The following is a 23097-nucleotide window of genomic DNA, read 5'->3' as shown; positions in this document are numbered from 1 at the left end:
GGTAAGCAGAAGTCTGATGCTGAGGTGCGGCAGCAGGATGCTGAGCCGCAGAAGTCTCCTGCTGGGGAGAAAGGTAGCGGCTCGTCTGCCGGTGGTGCGAGTTATGACGGGCCTCCAATTCAGCCTGGAGAGTCTGAATTGGAGTATTATTACCGCACCTACTCCCCGGGTCGCAGTATGGTGTACCACCGACCCCCCTGGACTGTTATGCAGGGGGATGATATTTCTAACGACCCTGCGGCATGTAGGGAGATTTTGGGTGGTCTGGGGACCCCGTTTGAAGTCGAGCGTGCCCGTGCCGCGCCCCGAGAGCTGCGTATTAACCAGCTTTCATCGATGCTGGTGGGGACTTCCATTGTGGCTAATGCCATTTTGGAAGATTATAAGGTGCTGGGCCGTCGCGAGGAGGAGGCCACTCGTATGCGGGCGGAAGCGGAGAAGTTAATCGAGGCTGCTCGTGTGGGTGCGGAGCGGCTCGAGAAAGACAAGGCTGCTTTTGAAAAGCAGAAGCAGACTTCTGAGTGGGCTGCCACTGCCCAGCTGAAACAGGTGCGTACCCTTGCTAAACTCCTTGCTGATGAGCGCAAGAGTTGGAACGAAAAGTTGTCCAATGAGCGCAAGAAATGGAATGAATCTTGGGCTAAGCAGAATAACGTTCTGTTTCATACTCGGCAGGAGTTGGCGAATGCCAAGGCAGCGAATGCTACCTTGAGCCAAGAGAAGGCTGCGGCCGAGGCCATTTCTGTGAAGGCGCTGCAGGCGAAGGCCGACGCCTTGAAGGCCCTTGAAGAGGCCAAAGAAGCCGGGGCTCGTGCCTCAAAGGCCTATGAAGAGGCCGCAGAGAAGGAGAGCCGTGCTTCTAAGGCTCTTGAAGAGGCGAATGCGGAGCGCATTCGTTTAGGCAAAGTTGTTGAAAGCCTGCAGGTACGTTTCTTTAGCGTTGTTGCTTTCGTCTTTATTGTTTTGAAAATATTCATTGAGTGAACTGTTTGCTGTTCTTGTAACAGGCTGAGGTGCAGGCGCGGGAGGTCGCGGTTACGGACCTTACTGCCCGCGTGTCTGCTGCGGAGCAGCGGGCCGACGCTGCCACTGAGGCCAAGGATGCCTTGGTGTCCTCTTTTAACCAACTGGAAGCTGACCGGGAGTGGTTGCGGACTCACGGCATCGCGCGTGTAAGTATCCTTTGCCTTTACATTTGCTTGGATTAGCACGCAAGACTTATGATCTTTTTACTGCAGATTGTCGAGGCCATAATGAATGCCCCTGAGACCTCATCAGGTTTGGACCTGGTTAAGGAACGTGCGCGTGATGCTGGCTTCAAGGCTGGTTTTAACCGCTGCATTGGGCACATCAATGTACTATCCGCAGGCGGTTATACTGATCAGGCATCCGGGTTCCGGGATGTAGATACCGAGGGTCGTCTGAAAGCGGCCGTAGCCTCCTTTTATGACACGCCCCTTGCCTGTGTAGGGGAGCTGGACGAGTGTTTGGAGGTTGCGGACTATGTTGACCGCTTGCGGATGCTTTACCCTGATGTGGAAGAGGAAGAACCCGCTGGTGGTGCCGGAGAAGATGCGGGGACCAGCGGTACAAAATAGGGTTTAGGTTGGCGAGTGTGCCTCCTTTTTGTATTCCTCTTGTATAGAATAGGAACTTTATGTAAATTCAGTAAGCATCATGTAGATACTTGAATTTTTTGAATATAAAGTTTCTTTGTTCAGTTTGTACAAGTGTTTTTAATTCTTGCATGTCTGAACGTGTGTATGCGTAATCTTTACCCATTTATGAACGGGGTCAAGTATACTCCATACTTTTGTTGTATGGGTATGCATCAATTCTGTTATTTACCGTGCTAGGGTTTTTAGAATTGCTTAAGCTTTGTAAAAGCTTGTATTACCGGAACTCTACCCATTTGTGAATGGGGTCGAGTGTACTCCATACCTTTGTCGTATGAGTCCGCGTCAATTCCATTGTTTGCCTTTTTGGGGCTCAGGAATTGTGTTTAACAAAAACTTGTGTATCCGGCCGGATAAAACATGCAAGTCTGTTTGTCTTTTGCTGGCCTATTACAATAGTTGTGTGTGGTTACCACTTTGTATGGGTATCATGAATGAAGATTTTGCCAATCTGTTTTTGGGATACCGCAAAGTGGAACACGCATTTGTAATAGTAATAACAAACAATAATGTAGAAAATTGCTTATTTATTTATGTGCAAATGGCCTGCGGCCCAATAGGTTACATAGAGAGTGTAGGAACATAGCTTACATATAGCAGCGTCTAAGCTGTTGTGCGTTCCATGTTCTGGCGATAGGTTCGCCCTCTAGTGTTTGTAACCTGTATGCGCCCTTCCCTAAGACCTCGCTGATGAGGTAGGGTCCTTCCCACTTGGGGGCAAGTTTTCCTGGGCGCTCGGCATTAGATGCCTCGTTGTCACGTAGGACGTAGTCCCCTGGAGTGAAAGTACAAACGCGGACTCGCGCGTTGTAATACTTTTCCAGTTTGGATTTGTATTTGGCCTCGTTGATGGCGGCGTTCTCGCGCCTTTCTTCTAGGAGGTCCAAATCGATCCTACGTTCCCTGTTGTTGTCTAGCTTTTCGATAGCCAACATTCTAGGAGATGGGAGGCCCATTTCCGCGGGTATCACCGCTTCAGACCCGTAGACGAGGCTGAAAGGTGTTTCCCCATTGCTTGTTTTTGGGCTAGTGCGGTGAGCCCATAAGATGCTTGGGAGTTCATCGACCCAGCCACGCCTGGCTGTTCCCAATCGTGCTTTGATTCCGTCGACTAGGCCTTTATTTATACTCTCGACTTGGCCGTTCCCTTGCGGGTGTGCGACTGACGAGAATATGTGTTTGATGTTCAGCTCTTCTAGCCATTTTTGGAATTCGTCGGCAGCGAAGTTGGTGCCGTTGTCGGTAACAATGTACATTGGTAAACCGAAACGGCAGATGATGTGCTCCCAAATGAACTTTCTTGTTATCATAGCAGTGGTTGAAGCGAGTGGTTTCGCCTCTACCCATTTTGTGAAGTAATCAACCGCCACTATGATAAATTTAACTGCACCTGGTGCGTCCGGGAATGGTCCCACTACGTCGATCGCCCATTTTTGAAAAGGCCATGCAGTAGTGACGGGGACCAGATTGTTTTTTGGCCGCAAAGTTTTTGGTGCATGGCGCTGGCAGTCCATGCATTTGCGTAATTCTTTGACGGCGTCCAGGTGCATGCCGGGCCAGTAATACCCGGCATTCATGATTTTTGCCACGACCATGCGTGGTCCGGCATGTATGCCGCATATGCCCTCGTGTATCTCTCGGATAAGGTATGTGGCATCTTGTGGATTAACGCATCGGAGGAGCGGTCCGAGGTATGACTTTCGGTATAAGATACCGTCTCCCATTTGATAGTGGCACGCTTTGTATTGCAACTTACGTGCCTCTGTTTTGCTCTCGGGAGTCACACCTGACTGAAGGTATGCGATAATTGGTGTCATCCATGACGTTGTTCCGTATTGGATGACACTGACCTGGCGTAGAGGAACCGAAGGATTTTGCAAAATCTCGATACGTACCTCCTTTGCCAAGTGTTGGAAGCTGGTGGATGCAAGTTTTGATAGTGCATCCGCAGATTTGTTTTCGCTTCGATTAATGTGTCGAATATTGAATGAAGCGAATTTGGATTTTAGCTGCAGGGCTTGCTCGAGGTAGAGGATCATGATATCCCCTTTGGCGGCATAGTCGCCGCGTACCTGGCCCGCAACTAACAAGGAATCGACGTGCGCTTCCAGATGTTGCACGCCGATTTTGACTGCTAAACGTAGCCCGGCTAATAGTGCTTCATATTCTGCCTCGTTGTTGGTGCTTTTAAAATCGAGGCGGATGGCATATGTAAGCTCTTGGCCGTCAGGGCTGACGAGTCGCAGACCTGCGCCCGCGCCGTCCTCGTTGGATGCACCATCGGTAAATAGTGCCCATACTTCTGAGGAGGGTGGTGGGGGCGCAGGATTTTGGGATTCTTCGCATTCTTGGATGCGATCCGCTGGTACTTCAGCGGCGAAATCAGCTAAGATTTGGCCTTTGATGGCAGGGCGCGGTTTGTAATGTATCGTATGTGCGCCCAGCTCAATTGCCCATTTTGCTAACCTCCCAGAGATGTCGGGTTTGGACAGGATCGGGCCGATCCTGTAATTGGTTAGCACTGTGATGATGTGGTTTACGAAGTAGCGTCGTAACCGTCTTGAAGCATGTACCAGTGCTAGTACCAATTTTTCCATTATTGAGTATCTCGTCTCCGGGTCGTTGAGCATTTTGCTGATATAATAGATGGGTGTTTGAACCCCCGCTCGTTCCACTATTAATACCGCGCCCACTGCGTTGTCTGCAGCGGATAGGTATAAGATGAGTGGCTCATCTTTGCATGGTGCGGTTAGTGTTGGGAGTTGTATCAAACACTCCTTCATTTCCTGGAAGGCCTTTTCGGCCTCTGTGGTCCACTGGAATTGTTCCTTCTTTGAACAGCTTCGCAGGGTCTTGATGAAAGGGTATGACTTGGCTGCGTGGTTAGCCAAGAACCTGTTGAGTGCCGCCAGCCTTCCGGCTAGGCGTTGCATATCTTTCATCGATGCAGGCGATGGCATGCGCTCGATCGCCTGCACTTTTTCCGGGTTTACCTTGAATCCATCTTTGGTGACGATGAACCCAAGGAATTTGCCTTCTTCCATTCCAAACGAGCATTTCCCTGGATTGAGCTTCATGTTGACGCTTCGCAGAGTTTGGAATGTTCTTTCTATATCAGTGAGCATGGTATCTTCCTCCATGCTCATGACGACCAGGTCGTCCATATAGATTTCGACACTTTTGCTTACTTGACCGCGGAAAGTGTCGTTCATCAGTTTCTGGTAGGTTGAGCCCGCGTTGCGCAACCCAAACGGCATTTTTGTATAGCAGTAATTTCCGGTTGGGGTCCGGAATGCCGTTTTGTCTTCATCCTCAAGTGCCATTTGTACCTGGTGGTACCCTTTGTAGCAATCGAGGAAACACTTCCACCTAAATGGTGCGAGGTTATCGACCTTTTCGTCGATTTCCGGAAGCGCGTAACAATCCTTGGGGCAGGCCTTGTTAAGGTCCTTGTAATCGACGCACATGCGCCAGCCCCCGGATGGTTTTTCTACCATGACAGGGTTGGATAACCAAGTCTGGTACTTGACTTCCCGCAGTATACCTGCGGAGAGCAGTTCTTCGATCTGCTCTTGCATCGCCTGATTTTTAGCTGACCCAAGGTGGCGTTGGCCTTGGATCACTGGTTTGATACCTGGTTTGGTATTCAAATAGTGCTGCGCTATTTCGCGTGGGACCCCTGTCATGTCTGCGGGAGTCCACGCGAAGATGTCTTGGTTCCTGAAGAGGAGCTCCTTCAGGTGCGCTCTGGTGGTCGAGGATAAGGCGTGACCCAATGTGACCTTCTGTTCCGGATGCGTTGGGTTGAGAACCCATTTTTCCGGTTGGTCGACGGGGGTGGGCCTTGCGACCTTTGTCGGACGTGCTTCGTCCGTCATCATGACGTCCTTGCGGGCGTAGATGATTGCAACCCCCGATGCGGTTGGGAAACCAACCGCGGAGTGGGGGACGGATGTGATCATATTGAAATCTCCTTGGGATTCTCTCCCAAGGAGGACATCATAATTGGAGGTGTGGGGTAAAACCATGAAGTTTACCTCCTCCGTCCGCGTGTGTTTACCATTGGTAAGACGCACGGGAAATGTAATTTGGCCTAGGGGAAAGACTGTTTCCCCTGCGAATCCGGCCAGCGGGTAATCTACGGCTTGCAACCGATCTTTGTCCTCTTGGTCAAATTGATTGAAGCATTGCTCGTAGATTATATCGGATGTACTGCCCGGGTCGATGAACAGACGCTCGGTGCAGTAATGGGCCAGCTGGCCTGAAATGACGACGGCGCGTCTGTCACGCGGTCCGCCTCGGACTTTTGGGAAGACGACTTGCTCGTCTTTCCAATCATTGTCCGGTCTTCGTGCCGCTTTTCGCGGCCTACCCTTGCCTCCGTAGATCATGTGGGTGGAAGCCACGTACATGGCTTTCTTTCCGGAGGAGGTACCTTCGTTGTGAGGGGTGATATGCTTGGTGGGCTTTTGTCCACCTGGTAGAAGGTGTTGCAGTTTCCCCTCTTTCAACGCCCGCTCAATCTCCAGCCGGAGACTGATGCAGTTGTTGGTGGTATGGCCCGAGTCCTTGTGGTACTCACAGTATAGTGTGAGGTCCTGACTTTTCTTGGACTTCATTGGTTGGGCCGGTCGCAAGAATTGTGGGTCCGCGAGGAGGACCTCTCTTGGCGACTGGTTGATCTCGGTCCATTTGCGGTCCCGAGATTCTTTTCTTGGTGCCCGAGTGTCTCGGGCCGGGTTGTAGCATTGTGGGTCAAACGTGTTGGGTTGCGGGAAATACGGTTTAGTAATATCCCGATTGCCCGCATCCCGGTTTCGTTTGTTGTTACGTTTGGACCCTTGATGGGATGTTTCGGCTTGGGGTTTTGCCTTTTTGACGTGCGGTTCGAGCGACCGCTGTGTCTGGGCGTATGTCTTGACTGCGGTCATGACATCCTCCCATTTTTTAGGCAAACCCTCCTTGCCAGATATGGTCATGACCATCTCTCTGTCTTTGACGGCCCGAATAAAATGGTTTCGCGCCATTTGGTCCGCCACGTCGCCTATCTCTAGGCATTCTTTATTGTAACGGATGACGAATGCCTCGAGCGATTCGTCATCTCGTCGCCAGATGTTCATGACGTCCAGCGAATCGCGTTCGTGGCGTCGCTGCTGGCTGAAATGGGCGAGGAACTTGGCGCGCAAGTCCTCGAAAGAATCCAGTGATCCCACTGGCAAAGAATCAAACCATGCCCTCGCCAGACCGATAAGGGTCTGGGGGAAAAAATTGCACCAGGTGGGTTCGTCCCACCTGCCATTGACGCCTGCGCCTGTGAAGATGTTCATGTGGTCGTCCGGGTCGGTCGAGCCACTGTATTTCCCAATGTTGACTGGGAATTTTGTCGTTGTGATATCGGCGTTGGCGATGTGCGGGACGAATTTTGAATTTTCGGCCGCGGCCCTTGGCCTGTATGGTTCGTGCACAGGGCGCTTTGCCGCCCTGAGGTATGTAGTGCGGGGGTGACTGGGAGGAACATAGTTGCGTCCCCCCGGTCTGCTGTTGGTGTCGTGAGACTCCCCGCGGTAGGTTTGATCGTCAGGGTCGGTATGACCGTACCCTTCCGTGTAAGGTTGCGGGCCTAGTCGGCTCTGGATGCCTGGGCCGCGCCTGGAGGCTGACCGCCTCCTATCTTCCCCATAGGGGCCCAGGCGGGTATGCACTGGCCCTCTGGAGCGGGACTCATATGAGGAGGTATCCTCATTGAGTGTATGGACCGAACAGTAAGATGATCCACGATCGTCATGTCGGCTTCTGGAAGAGATATATATATCCTCATTGAGTGTGTTAACCGGGCAGGGTTAACACACTGGTCTCGTCAAGAAGGGTTAATCCCTTCCTCTCGGAGATCGCTGGCTGGGTCACCGGTGGAGGATCTCCTGCACAAGGAAACAAGCCGTGACTCGTAACAAGGAGGATGGGGTGGGGGGTGCTCCTTGTTACCACTCTCCGGCGTGAGAATCAGTAGTTTGCTTGGGAAGCAAAGCAAGATTATAGTAGTAGTTAGAGAGTTGTGAAGAGATACCTCAAACCTGGTTTGGGGTCGGTATTTATAGCCGAGGAGTGAAGGAGGAGATTGATGGATGGGCTGACGACGAGCTGCACCGTTGCAGGTGTGTCAGTCTCGCCGGCCGTGGGGGTTACGCCACGTCAGCCCATTGCTTTAATAGCTCTGACAGGGGACTGTCGCCGGCGCCACTTGCCTCGTGGTGTCAGCCACTTGCCTGGCGTGTCAGTCCACTTGTTGGATATGCAGGGTGCGGTGCGAGCCGCATCGCTGCATGCGGTAACGTCTGAAGTTACCGCGTCTCCTACTTGTGATCAAGAAATACGCGAGATGCGGTGTTGGCCGCATCATCGTATGTGGAGACTATTTGCTCGCTTCCCTTGTCGTGACGAAAATGGCCATATGATGCGGTGCCAGCCGCATCGATATGTTCATCTTCTTTCGTACTTGGGTCAAGCTATTCATCTTCGAACCGAATGGGTTCGAAGGATGTGACCGCATGGGTGCGGTTTGCTTACTGGTAGGGGTTTGTTTGATGCGGGTAATGGTCGTTTTGGGACCATACCCCTTCAGTTTGGTTTTAACTTATGAAACCGGTTGTACATTAATGTAATGTAATGTTTGGTTAAAATGAAACGGCTAGGAATCGATTCCACCGTAACATTGTCTACAAGTTAATGCATCGGGTCTCAGTTGGGTTTGGAGGAACCGGTTCCGGGTAGGAACCGGGTACGTATCATTTTTTTTTATAAAGAGTGGAACCGGGTAGGAACCTATGGTTTTTTCAACCCGGAACCGGTTCTTCTATAAGGCTGGTAGGGACTGGAACCGGTTCCAGGTCGGGTCTGCCGGGTCGGGTTTGGAACCGGTTATTATGCCCATCTCTAGGTGAAGATAGTGATGTTGGAGAAAGTTGCGTTGCCGGTGTTGGTGATTTCCACTAAAGGGTATGGGGGTCATGGGTTGGGTCATCAATCGTCACGTAGGACCATTAGTGGATTGCTACACCATCCCCTTGCCTCATCCACCATGGTTGGCATGGATTAAACCATGGCAACCATGAGTCTCCTTTCCTTTTTTAATATTTCATTTTCCTTTTAACAAAAATAAATTAAAATAAGAGAATAGTGGTTTGGATCATTACCACACCCTTAGGGTAGTGGTTTTGGATGATGGTTTAAAAATGGATGACAAGGCGTTGATATAAAGGGTCATGGTGACCATAAGGATCATGACCACACCCTATAGCCTTATAATCGCTTATTTAATTTGACTCTACCCATTGTTGCCTTTTTACTTAAATTTGAGTAGACCGGTATGAACCTGATCAACTCATCTATTATTTTGTTTTGAACGGTAGATCAACTGGATTTCCAGCTGACTTCAAAGGGCCAGCATATACTGTTTAAACCCCTCACCCCAAATTCAAATCCCTCCCATGTTCTCCTATATTTACATAATTTTTGCACTTAGCAGGAAAATCCCCTGATCATATTTTCAACTCATCTATTATTAGCAGGTGATAACTACTAGAATTATCGAAAAAGGAATGATTGCATTTAAAGGAATACGTCACTGTAAAACAAAATGATGTAAGCAAAGTACTTATATAGCCCAAGTTGTATTTAGATGCCGTTTTATTTTGTCTTACCACATAATACTTATATAGCGCAAATTAATAGTACATGAGAACGAATAATAAATCTTAGGTCCCTAAAAAATGTTGTGATGGTAAGGTGAATTCCCTCTTTTTCAAGTTAAAAGTTTCACATGCTTTTGACGTCTCGATGACAAAATTGACTAGTAGCATATGTTATCTAAGTTTTTTTTATATTTTGATGACGAAAAAAGACTAGCGATGCATGTTATTTCAAGTTTTTTAGAGACATTCTTAGTTTTGTTACATATTGGAGCAGATTCTTAGAGACATGCTAATGAATATAAACGTCTCATGTGTACATTCACGGACTATGTTTTATTACTTTATATTTTTGTATGGTGGGTCAGAGAAGAGAGTCCATTTGGTATACAAACCCAACATCAGTTGCCCATACAACCGATGTAGAACAAGTCTCATACCTTGCAATGGTCTCAGTCCATAATAGTTCCTCCATAATAGTCCCTTAATGGTGTTACCAACTCTAACCGATGAAGGTCGGCTCTTTAGAGTATGGCAAAAAAGCCTTCGCTTTAGGCCTCCAATTTTGAGGGCCCGAATAATCTGTATGTAGTAGCAATGAATAGTAGCTTCAACAAATTTGCCATCTCGACTTAAAATGAGCGAAAAAGGAATTATAATCAAAGCATATGTGATATGTGCTCAAGTTACAAGCTCTAACCTACAAATACAATGTGGTTGGATTGCATGTTGACCATTCCTTCTCATCTTATCATTCCTATTTGGAACTCTACTTTGGCATCCTTCACAAATAATTCAAGTTTCTTTTGTGTTATGTTGATCTTGTCTTGGGTTTGCTTGGTACTTCTCCGTTGCCCATCTGCGAATGATATATGGATGGGTGTTTGCGTGGTATGGTAGTCTGAGACTACTAGTCTCTAAGGTCATTGATGTTGGAATAACTTAATGGATCAAACCAAATATATATGAAAACAAGCAGATTTGAAGTAACATACTTGCTCTTTTCTTTATTAAACCCGATAACTAAAACTAAATACATAACCCTCTACTTATACTGTCCATAAACTTATCATAACTCAACTCAAACTCTATTGTTATAACCAGATAAATATAACCGATAAATCTAAACATTTAAACTAAATCTTTTACTTACCACTTTCTTTTTCTCATCTTTGTCTTTTCAAACAAACGGATCAGAATTATCTCCAACAACTAAAGACATCATATGCCAGTTATTTGAGTGGGTATCTCATAGCCGACTCTCATTTCAAGAGTTGGGAATCCTAGTGCCATACCTTGTGGCCTTGATTATTTTGATTTGGTTATGGTTGGATACAGGCTCAAGTTGTTTTGTTTTACTTTGTTGTGTTGTTATTCTTGGTTGTTTCAATCGTTCCTTGTTCTTTGTTGTTTCTTTCGTTCCTTTCTACTTTTGTCAAATTTCCTGCTGTTTTTTGGGATATATGTCTATTTATTGTTGCTCAAAAAAAATTTAGTAAATAGATTATAGAAATAATACAACTAGAAAAGTAGAAAGTGATTAGAATTGATTTCCTAACATACCTCATATAATTTTGTATACACTTCCTGAATTTATACTATAAAAAATCAAGGCAATGTAGAGTATGGACAACATATAGAAACAATAAAGTTCATTGAGTTATTCAAACATGGATGAAAAGAGTTATTGAAGTAACATACTTCGCATCTTTTCTTTATTAAATTCGATAACTAAAACTGAATACATAACCCTCTACTTATACTATTCAAACATAGATTTTTAGGGGGTTATGTTCGCCATTAAAAATTAACATAAAGTTAACATGAGCTATAAGACCATGCGTAGTGGTATAACACTATAATGCCCCCACCATGGGGCGTTTTGCGCCATGTGGCGTCCTAGTCAGCAAGGGGGCATTATAGCAAAAGTGGTGTAGTGGTATAATGCCCCATAATGCCCCATTCAATCATTTGTCCTCTCGAACTCCTCCAAACTCTTCGTTAAAACCCCCACGTCACCTTCACCACTCGGGCGATTATCGTAGTTACGTTGGAAGACTTCTTGAAACGCATGACACTTGTTGTTTATGTCGGTCCATTTGCTAGAAATCGAGTCTTTGTCCCGATGTTCGCCTTGACCCCACGTGCTAAAGAAGAGTGCACGAACCCTATCCCAAAAAACCGGACCCGTTTGAAAGTTTGCTAAAAAAAAATAAATAATAAGTTGTTTGTTAAAAAATAAAATAACAAAGTAAGTAAAATAATATTTATATAAAATATTTACCCGTCTCTTCGTCCTCCGAAATGTCGACATACGCCCGAGTCAACGCGTATTCCTATTCCTTCGTCCATTTGATTATATTTTTTGTACGCCTCGGTGCGTCCTTATCCTTCTTCTTATGCGACCTTTTGCCGCGTTTCGATGTTTCTTGCACCGGTTCGGGTTGCGTCTCCGGTACGACTTCCACATCGGGTTCGGCTTCGGGTTGTGACGGTTGAGACCCGCCGGCTTGACCATAGCCGAAAGTTGGAGGAACAAACGGAGGGGCGCCACTTAAGTAAGCCGCGTAACTTAAAAAGCTAGGGTCCATGTCTTGAAGGTTGAATGGGGTTTGCGGTTGGGTTGTGTTCGGGTTTGCGGGTCTAGCGGGGACACCAAAAGGAGGGCGGAAAGGATGCATGGTTGTATAAAAATAAGAAGAAAGTGGTTTTTTTTATAAAAGTTAGAAGAAAGTGGGAGAGTTTGTGAAGTTTTGTATAAAAAATGGTGTGAATGTGAGTTAAATATATATAGTGGGAATTATTTAAAATAAAAAAAAATAAAGAAAGTTACCGTTTGAAGCAACGGTCGAAAGATGGTGGCCCCCACAATTTTAAGCGTTATTTTTAAAACGCCGGAGCCTTTTTTTTTCGAAAATCACGCCTGATAACGCCCCCTGTAATGGGGGGTGGGGCGTTATAGGGCGTTTTCGGGCAAAAATTTTAAAAAAAAACGCCCCATTACGCATGGTCTAATGAGGGGAAAGTATAGCAATAGTAAAAAAAAACTCCCTAAAATCAATGAAAATGAACCATCTTACACTATCATCTCTAAAAAGTGAATCTAGTTTTTTTTTGAGTAAAATGCACGGATAGTCCCTGTGGTTTAGTGAAATTTCACCTTTAATCCCCAACTTTTCATAAATACACTCTTAGTCCCTGTGGTTTGACAAGTTGTTACTCGGATAGTCCCTAAAGCGGATGAAGGTTACTCAGATAGTCCCTGTGGTTTGACAAGTTGTTACTCGGATAGTCCTTGTGGTTTGATAAGTTGTTACTCGGATAGTCCTTGTCATTTCACACCCACTTAACCAGAAAAACTAACCTCCATCCGCTTTTGGGACTATCCGAGTAACAACGTGTCAAACCACAGAGACTAAGAGTGTAATTTTGAAAAGTTAGGGACTAAAGATGAAATTTCACTAAACCACAGGGACTATCCGTGCATTTTACTCTTTTTTTTTCTACTATGAATATAAACAAAATTATTTGGTATATAGTTTCTTAAATTTGTTGAGAAGACAACTCTTGTAGTTGTTACACTTTCAGTTATTCATGATAACAACACTAATATGTTACAATAAGGGTGTCCGGTGTGGGTGCGGCAAAGGCAGTTGCCGTGCGGCAAATACCGCCGCCGACCCTTTGCCGATGCAGTTTGTTTGTCATTCGGTGATGGCATGCCGATGCGGGGAGGGAGTGTATGTGAGAGAGAGGGTAGTGTGGGGTGGGTTCCATTCCAATCTTAACCAATCACACATTTTTCCTTTTTTTTACCACTTCACCAAGTGTTTAAACCATTGCCAACACTTTTGACAATAGTTTACCACTTTGACATGACACACTCTCATTGGTTGATTTTTTAGTTTGTCACTCTTAAGTGTTTAACCACTCCTTACACCCTAATCTATTTTTATCTACGTTTCGGAAAGTTCACATCTATTGTTGCGGTTGATACTGATGTTAAATCCGATAACAATGAAAAGTTACTTTTACAATCGTAAGAAAATTATTATATATATTTATTTATGGAAAGACTATAGTGTTAGAACTCGTTTTAAACTCTCAAAAAGTTTGAAAATGTGTTATTTTGCATGTAAGGTGTTTGATCAAAACCTCAAAAATTTATAAAGATTCATTGACTTCATGATCTAAAATATGAGAATTACATTTATGAAATTTTGTTTTGAAGCCAAATGTTATTGACATAAATATTAATAGAGTAAATTGTCATTTTAGTCCCTGAATTTTGTCTAAATTTGCCATTTTAGTCCAAATAATTTTTTTTTGCCTCTAGGTCCCTGACTTTTCTCTTTTGTTGCCATTTTGATCACATACACTAACTCCATCCAAAAACTCCATCTTTAACCAGGGGTATTTTGAGGATTTTCATTTTAAATGTTTTCAATTGCCATTTTGATCCAATTCCAAAAAATCAAAAAAATTCCAAAAAATCAAAAAAATTCCAAAAAATTCTAAAAAATAATAAAAATTCTAAAAAATCATAAAAATTCTAAAAAAAATACAAAAAATCCGTTTCGGCGCGAACCGTTTCGAACCCGAACTGTTTCTAGCTGAACGGTTTCGACGCGAACCGTTTCGACCCGTACCGTTTCGACCCGAACCGTTTCGATGTGAACCGTTTCGACCTGTACCGTTTCGAGCTGAACCGTTTCGACGCGAACCGTTTCGAGCTGAACCGTTTGGAGCTGAACCCTTTCGAGCCGAACCGTTTCGAGCTGAACCGTTTCGAACCGAACCGTTTCTAGCTGAACCGTTTCGACCCGTACCGTTTCGAGCCGAACGTTTCGAGCTGAACCGTTTCGAGCCGAACCGTTTCGACCCGTACCGTTTCGAGCTGAACCGTTTCGAGCCGAACCGTTTCGACCCGAAACGGTACGGGTCGAAACGGTTCGGCTCGAAACGGTTCAGTTCGAAACGGTTCGGGTCAAAACGGTTCAGCTCGAAACGGTTCAGCTCGAAACGGTTCATCTCGAAACGGTTCGGCTCGAAACGGTACGGGTCGAAACGGTTCGCGTCGAAACGGTTCATCTCGAAACGGTTCGGGTCGAAACGGTATGGGTCGAAACGGTTCGCGTCGAAACGGTTCGGCTCGAAACGGTTCGGCTCGAAACGGTTCGGCTCGAAACGGTTCAGCTCGAAACGGTTCAGCTCGAAAGGGTTCAGCTCGAAACGGTACGGGTCGAAACGGTTTAGCTCGAAACGGTTCGGCTCAAAACGGTTCGCGTTGAAACGGTTCAGCTCGAAATTTTTTAGTTTTTTTCCGGTCGAAACGGTTCGTGTTGAAACGGTGTCAGTTTAGAATTTTTTAGAATTTTTATGATTTTTTAGAATTTTCTGATTTTTTTGAATTTTTTTGATTTTTTGGAATTGGATCAAAATGGCAATTGAAAACATTTAAAATGAAAATCTCAAAAATACCCCTGGTTAAAGATGGAGTTTTTGGATGGAGTTAGTGTATGTGATCAAAATGCCAACAAAAGGGAAAAGTCAGGGACTCAGAGGCAAAAAAAAAACTATTTGAACTAAAATGACAAATTTAGACAAAACTCAGGGACTAAAATGGCAATTTACTCATATTAATAACTATTTTAAGAACTGAAGAAAACAACTACGGAAGTGATGCAAAATTGATTTCCTAACATACCTCGTAGAAATTTTGAATAAATTTTAGGGTCTCCTTTGTTCTTTGTACTGAAAAAGGCAAAAAAGAATATTAACAAAATATATAAACAACAATTTTGAATTGTTCCAATGTGAAATTGAGTTTGAACTTTGAACAACTCCACATTTGAACACTTCTAGTTTATGTTTTAAAAGGCATAATTTAACCAATTCGGATTTACTTTAAATTATCAAATGAGCTTTATTCATTTCTAATAAAAACTTTTTTTATAAACCATATTTGGAAATATTAACTAAATCGTCAAATTCAAATTTTGAGTTAATATACTCATAAAACCAGGGGCGGATCTACCTCTTAACAAGGCGTAACCCACGTTGCCCCTTGACGCTCTGACGGTAGTGTAAATTTGGGAAAAAATTGACGTTTTTTCGAATTCGTTACCCCTTTTCTTTAAAATGTTGCCCCTATAAGAATTTTCTAAATCCGCCACTGCATAAAACACCAACTTTTACAAATTCATCAATAGTAATACTACTGTTTATAGTTTTGTTTAAAGATGTTTCAGTAGTGATTATAGTCATTTGTAAGAAATAGTAGTGTTTTTTCAAAAAAAAAAAAAAAAAAAAGCTTACTTAGAATCGGTTTATTTATTAACAAGTCAAGTAAGTTGGCGTAGTGTTGTTCAAAAAGGCTCACTTAGAATCGGTTCATTTATTAACGAGTCAAGTAAGTTGGCTCAGTTTGTAAACGAACCGAGCTTGACTTGTTAATAAATAAACAAGCCACAGTTAACTCGCTCGTTAGTTGGCTTGTTTGCATGCTCATTTAACGGGTTTAAGTAAAGCCCAATTATTAATGTTTATTAAGTTATAAGTCAATACCATTTATGAATAAGCCCACATATTAATGGCTCGTTTAACTTCAAGCCTCAGCCTGAGCTGAAGTTGGCTACGCCAAGCTCGGTTCACCCCTAGCAATGCTTCATGTCTTATTATATGAGCATCATACTTACACTGTCGATGTCACATCACCATGCCCATTGCAATTATCTATATAAGAAGTAATGATCAAATAAAAATGAAGGGTATGTGTGACAACCCGAACTTTCAAGGTGAAACCCGAAATTTCTTGTGATTTCAACTTTCGTTATTTCTCGCCATTGTGTTAAACGTCCTGTGCTGTCATAACTCTGTTAAAACTCTAAGTTTGTTAATTCTGTAAACACTCGTATCCTTAGTAAACCCGTTAACGTAGGCTTAGTGGGCCGCACATTTTAGTGGGCTACACACATGACAAGGGTGGTTTAACACACGCACATTATACTTGGGCCGCGTCTCCACATATTCTAATTGTGCTGCTTCTTCACATGTACACACACCCAAAGTTTGTGGGCTACCTATAGGATTTTATACATGTACGGTTGGGCCTGGTCAAGCCCAATAGGATTTTATTAGATTGGGGCGGCTAGGAGTTCAGCATATTTACACGCACAAGTTACGTAATATATCCCAAAACTTTAGCACAACTTTTACCTATTCATCTTCGGTGATCATCTGTGGATGAACCCCCCCCCCTTCGGGATATCGTTCCAGTATTTGGCTTGGGTTAGTGTTTCGTGTTCATGTTAATTCTATTTAATTGATCTTGGTTGTTTGAATATTTGATTTAGGTGTGTCTAGCTTGATGTTATACGTGAATTATGTGCGGATTTATGTATGTTAAGTTTGATGTTATACGCGATTTATGTGTGCCGATTGAATGATTGCATTTAACACATTTTGATCAGAATTGTAAATATGTTGATTGAGGTATCGATCTTGTGCAAGTAACATGAAACAGTAGGTAGTGGCTTGACCGATACTTGATTCGTGTGCCTATAGGTTTGCTAGTTGACTAGTTATTATTGTTTAGTAATATTAATGCCTGGTGGTGTGGCTCCAAATATTGTATGGTGAAAATTTACGTAATAATATACATCTTAGGGTCACAAGTTTATTAATATGGGTATTGTTAGGAAACTTTATTTGTAAGTATTGAAGAAAATCTCAATCAACTGGATCTCTGAAGAAGATAACAGTCCTGAAGAACACAGCAAGATAAAGAAAAATAGTTGGGACAACTGAAAAGCAAAGTATCTACTACAAAGAATCTCAAGTTGATAAAGAGTTGATTTGGATTATCAGAGAAGGTCGTAAGGTCGTTTCTGATGGATCTGATGATATTTCTGATGAAATATCATCAGTTTCGGACAAATTCTGATCATCAGACTTTCTGATGATTTGTTCACCAGAATTTCTGATGAAGTGGCTTATCAGAAATTCTGATAACAGACCCACTTGTCTAAAATCACAACTCTATCCTGCCACCCATGACCGAAGCATGACATTACTGGTTTTCATGATTACAAATGCAACTTGAACGATGGATTCAATGAATATGTCAAATTGCTACTTTATGCAGGACTTATTGCATGAATAAACAATTGTTTATTCATGTCCACAGCCGTCTATAAATAGAAGGCTCGAGAGGCAGAAGATACTTGAGTTTGAAGCTTAGCATTCACATACAAACACTCAAACTCCAACTGCTCTTCTCACCCACAGAAATCAAGATTCATTTGTATTAGATAATAATCTTACAATCACCTTGTTAAACTAATTTGTTTCAAAGTGATATAAACTTGATAATTCTGTAGGTCTTGTTTCTTGAAAGTCTGATTTCCATTTCCACACATCTTTTTCACATATACTGAAATCACTTGCCATATTACGTAAAAAGAAGTTGTTAAGGCCATATTGGGTCCAACAATTGGTATCAGCGCAGATTGAATAAATTATTTTCAAACGATCAATCGCTCTTCTTCTTTTTTCTAAATATGGCCAGCTTTCAAACCTGGAATAATGCTTTTAACATTGGTTCTATGTCCAAACCTCCGACTCTGGTTAGAGAGGAATACCCCCAATGGAAAATCAGGATGGTCAATTTCCTTAATGGTCATGACCGAGCTCTGTTTCAATCCATTGAAAGGGGTCCACATATACCAATGACTGAAATACCGGCAATTCCAGCAACTGACCAAACACCAGGAATCCCTGCCTCTCGTGCTCCCAAAAGTGAAATAAACTGGAGCCCGGAAGACAAGGATCTGGTGGTTAAGGATGAAAGAGCAAAATCACTCTTAATAATGGCCATCCCTAATGACATATTTTCACAAGTTGATGCTTGTGCATCAGCCAAGGAAATATGAGATCAGTTGGAAAATCTTTGGGAAGGAGGAGAAAGGATGAAAAGAAACAAGAGAACAAACAACGTCTCATCCTATGAAAGGTTTAAAAGTTTACCTAATGAAAAGTTAAATGACACATATCAAAGGTTCACAAAACTTTTAAACGAGCTAAAGAAATTTGGAATAACTAAATCAAATGAAGAAAGAAACATTAAATTTCTTGATGCTTTGCCTAGAGAATGGAGAAGTCTCACAATGACTTTGTCCTCAACATTAGAACTAGAAAACATGAGTCTTCACGACTTATATAGCATCTTGATCCCCAGAGAGGAAGAAATATTTGAAGAAACCATTCAAAGAGGGGGATCTTTAGCTCTTATCTCTAACTCACAAAGACAAACAACTTCCAATGATCCATAACCATCAAGCAGCCAGGCCTTTGAAACTTCTGATTCATCATCAGATTTTTCAGCCTTTGCTGATGCAATAGCACTGCTCACCAAAACATTTGAGCAAAGGTTGAGGGGAGGAGGCCAGAGGTACCAGAGGAGTGATAGAAGGAGGATGGATGATAGATCTAAAGAAGATGTTAGATCTAAGGATAAAGGAAAGGCTGAGGTGGTGTGTTACAAGTGCAAGCAAAGAGGTCATTATGCATCTGAGTGTAAGACCAAGAAGCTGAAAGATGTTGCTTACTATGAAAAGAAGCTTGAGGAAGCTAAGAAGCAACAACAGCAAGTCACCTTAATTGCTGGAACAGATACATGGTTATCTGATGACTCTTCTGATGAAGAAGAAGAAGAAATGGCCAACTTCTGTCTCATGGCACTTTCTGATGACATACCAGAGACTTCAGGACAACAGGTAAGTTTAGACAATCTTGATCTTGAACACAAGCTAAATGAGCTCATGTCAGATTTTTTAAACCTGTAAGTTAAACATCAATCAGATGGTAAAAAATCTGATGAGTTACAGAAGACCTTGAATAAAATCATTCTTGAAAACCAATTACTGATAGAACAAAGTTTAGATCAAAGAGCTAAAATTGAGTTCTATGAAAATGAAAGAAGAGATCTTTACAAGAAAATCAATGACAAAGAAATTAATGTAAGAGGTTTTCAAGAAGCAAAAGAATTCATAAATTTCGTAGAGTCCACTCCAATGAACAAATGAGAAGGGTTGGGTTATGTAAGAACAAACAATAACAAACCTACTGTCTTTGTAAAAGCTACTCAACAGAATTCTGATAAATACTTAGAATCTGATTCTGAAACTTGCAAATCAACATGTTCTGAATACTCCTTTGATAAGCCAAATTTTGAACCAAAAAGAAGTGAATGCAGTCAAGAGTTTGTAAAAACTCCAGAAGCAGTTCACTCATCTTCTCAAAACTATCCCTTCATTCCATCATAAGAAGGAAAATCAGAAATTTCTGATGAATCCTGTATGTGTGTTGAAATACTGAAGCTAGTTCAACACCATCTCCAAAAGAAAAACAAAAATTCTGTTAATGGCTCAGCATTCAACAGAAATTCTGATGAAAGGTCATCTAGAAGAATTAATAGAACCAAAATATCATCAGAAAGTGTACCCAAGCATGCCTGGGTACCTAAAAACCTCTAATCATTTCATTTCAGAACCATCATGTGCAGCAGATCTGGTACTGCGACTCAGGAAGCTCCAAAGCACATGACTGGAGATAGGAGCTTACTCAGCAACTTTGTCTCAAAGCTGGATAAAATGGTAAATTTTTGAAAATGAAAGGAACATCTGACCATTGAAGAAAGTAGCCTATAAAGGCTTAAGGTACATTCTGCTAAATCATGGTCAAAATTGTGATAAAGCTCTCTGTGATTTGTAACTTGTTTGAATAAAAGAATAATTTTTTTTTTACATTTCTGATAAAATACCAGAAAATCTGATAAAATTTAAGAGAATCTGATACATCATCAGAAAAATCTAACAAATTATCAGAATTTCTGGTAACAAATCAGAAAGCTTCTTAAAAAAAAAACTGTCGAATGATTATTTGAACAAGTTCATACATTTCATCACCTTTATTCATAACTCAAAATTGACAAATTCATAATTTTTTTGTTGTTGTTGTTGTTTTTTTGTTTTGTTTATATTATTCATTTGGCAAACGTCACATGACAGAAGATTTTCTGAAAATTATCAATAGGTGTAGAGATTTTTTTCTTCTTTCTTTCTTCATTAAATATACTGAAATGACAACAGTAGGCAATCATGATAGAAAACTGAAAAATAGCCGCCTAAATCATTTAATGAAGAAGGGTTCAATCTGGGTTATTTTTAAGATCACCTGATAAAACAATAAAATAACCAAGATTGTGGTAGACAAGATTCAGTGGGTAGATAACATTTATGACAGTTCATAAAATTTACTATATATGTCTACCACATTAAGCAAAGACAATCACCTTCATCTAGAAATTCAGAAAATCTCTTCATTTCCTTCATCACAGATAAAGATCTTCACTTAAAAAAAATGCTTACCATACAAGCTGATCGTTTCCCACTTCTTTTACATCCATACCACAACCTCAGACTCAGAACCAATTTTGAGGGTCCTCTCTGGGATGGATGCCAAGCTGTGGTAAACATGGTTATGGCAAGTAACTTAGGAAATGCTCTAACTGCCAACATAACAATATTCCCTAAAATCATTCAAACATTCTGGCAAAATGCAAAATTGTCAGAAAGTTAAGATAGAGGGTGGATATATGTTGAAAGTAAAGTTCTCAATCAAATGATCAGAATAACTGAAAATACCATCAGAACAGCTCTTCAACTCAATGATAATAACAATGTTCTGATGTTCTCAGAAGATGAGATTGAAGAAACTTTGGAGCACATGGGGTACAATCCTGAAAATGATCCCAAAGCAATCAACAAAAATGGTTTCATCAAACCATGGCAGTTTCTAATCACTCAACTGGGTGCATGCTTCTCGAGGAAAACCATAAATCATCATGAAGCATCTAACAAGTTGTTAGAAATTTGCCGAGCTGTCATATTGAAAGTTTCTTACAACTTCTCTTATTATCTAATGAGAGACTTTGCAAGCAACATGTGGTCAAGCAGACCATTTTTTATGTATCCACGCTTTCTAATGAAAATAATCACAAGTCAGCTGGACTTTGGTGGAATTCCTGCTGGTTATCAAAGAGCAGAGTTGATTCTTCAGCAAAATACAAGCATAGCTTTACTTAGACCAACAAATAAAAATTTTGGTTTAGTAACCAAACAATGGGTACTACTTGAGATTGAATATGGAGATGGAATAGATATTGATTAAAACCTTTCATAAGTAGGTCTTATATGTGTAGATGGTACGTATGTTTATATAAAATGCTACATGTTTTGCTTTAAATCTTGCTACATAAGTAAATTTTTTTTTCAAGGAAAATCTGGTAAGAGTCAAATAAAATCTGATAGGATTTAGTAAATCATCAGAATCTGATAAAATTTATCAGAAACTTCATCAAATCATCAGAATTTGATTCAAGTTCACCAGATAAAACTGAAAATTTTTGATACAACTCATTAAAAAAAAGAAAAAAAAGGGTGACAAATTGAGGGGGAAAACACATCAAATTCTGTTGACTTCTGTTGACTTTATTTGATCGAAAGAGTGGAAGACGATCAAAGAAATGAAATTTTGACTTAAATGAAGATGAAGAAAGCTAATTGGACCTCCTCAAAAGAGTAGGGTCCACAAAGAAGGAAAGGTGTCATACAACCGATAATGTTTTTTTAAATTCAGATGAAGCACTTTAGTGAAACTACAAAAAGAACAAGTTGAAAGGGCACAACCACGATTACACGATTAATCATCATTAAAGCTTTGATACCCACGATCTAACGGTTATATCATGAATCAAAAACCGGCATCCCATGATCAAACGGTATAAAAGACAATTAATGATCCTTTAACCGCCACTACATGACACGATCCATATACTCTCAACTCCATAAACCCACAAACACTCTGCTAAAAATCTTCACTATATATAGCCCTTAGCAGAAAATTCAAAAGGATCATACCTACCTCACAAGTTTCAAACCAAAGCAAAACTTTCTACCTCACTCAAAAATCCCTAAATTTCAAACCCTAATTCAAAATGGCCGAAGTAAACCTCAACATCCCAATTGTTCAACATGATGTACCTTTCATTGACGATGATGAATTTCTGCCGATGAAGGAAAACAATTTGCTGATGAATACAGAGCACTCAGAATATGATGTGAGATGTCAACTTCTGATAGAATATCTCATGAACTGTCCAATTACAGGAGCTCTAACAAAAGAGAAAGAAGTACCAGAAAAACTGCTGCAACAATTTGTTCACACCTTTGATGAAGTCGAAGAAAACCAACTCTCTGCCCATGTATGGGAAAATGTTTCCGTAACATTAACTCCCGCAAGAGTAAGAGAATGGCTTGAACTACCCATTCTTGATAACTATGTTAAAGCACCAAGCAGGAAAGAGCTATTAAGCTTTATTATTGGACTTGGTTACAAGAACAGTCAACAAAATTGGTTCAATCAGAAGGAATGAACTACCAGCAATATGGCAAGTGATGATGGAAGTATTAAATAAATGCCGCACTTCAAAAATTGGAGGAACTGATCAGATTAATCAAGCTATTCTAACAATCATGTATGGACTCATAACTGGGTTTAGAATTGATTATGGATTAGAAATTTTTAACCTGATCAAAAGGTCAATCATCACCAAAAATGGAAAAATAATCTCACATTTGCCATATCCGAGATTAATTTCTATTTTTATTTCTGAA

The 23097-nt window shown here is 41.8% G+C and overlaps 1 protein-coding gene across 1 annotated transcript; it reads left to right on the top strand.

The window, feature by feature from the left end:
- Positions 1–108: 108 nt before the first annotated feature.
- On the top strand, positions 109–21592 carry LOC118491465. Its single transcript, XM_035989272.1, has 3 exons — positions 109–924; positions 1008–1144; positions 21052–21592. The coding sequence occupies exons 1-3, from the start codon at positions 178–180 to the stop codon at positions 21590–21592; spliced, it is 1425 nt and encodes a 474-aa protein (XP_035845165.1). The 5' UTR covers positions 109–177.
- Positions 21593–23097: the final 1505 nt, after the last annotated feature.

Source organism: Helianthus annuus, chromosome 4 (genome assembly GCF_002127325.2).
Source record: "Helianthus annuus cultivar XRQ/B chromosome 4, HanXRQr2.0-SUNRISE, whole genome shotgun sequence".
NCBI classification, from domain to species: domain Eukaryota; kingdom Viridiplantae; phylum Streptophyta; class Magnoliopsida; order Asterales; family Asteraceae; genus Helianthus; species Helianthus annuus.
The sequence above is the reverse complement of the archived record's forward strand: the minus strand, read 5'-3'. Positions and strand labels throughout refer to the sequence as shown.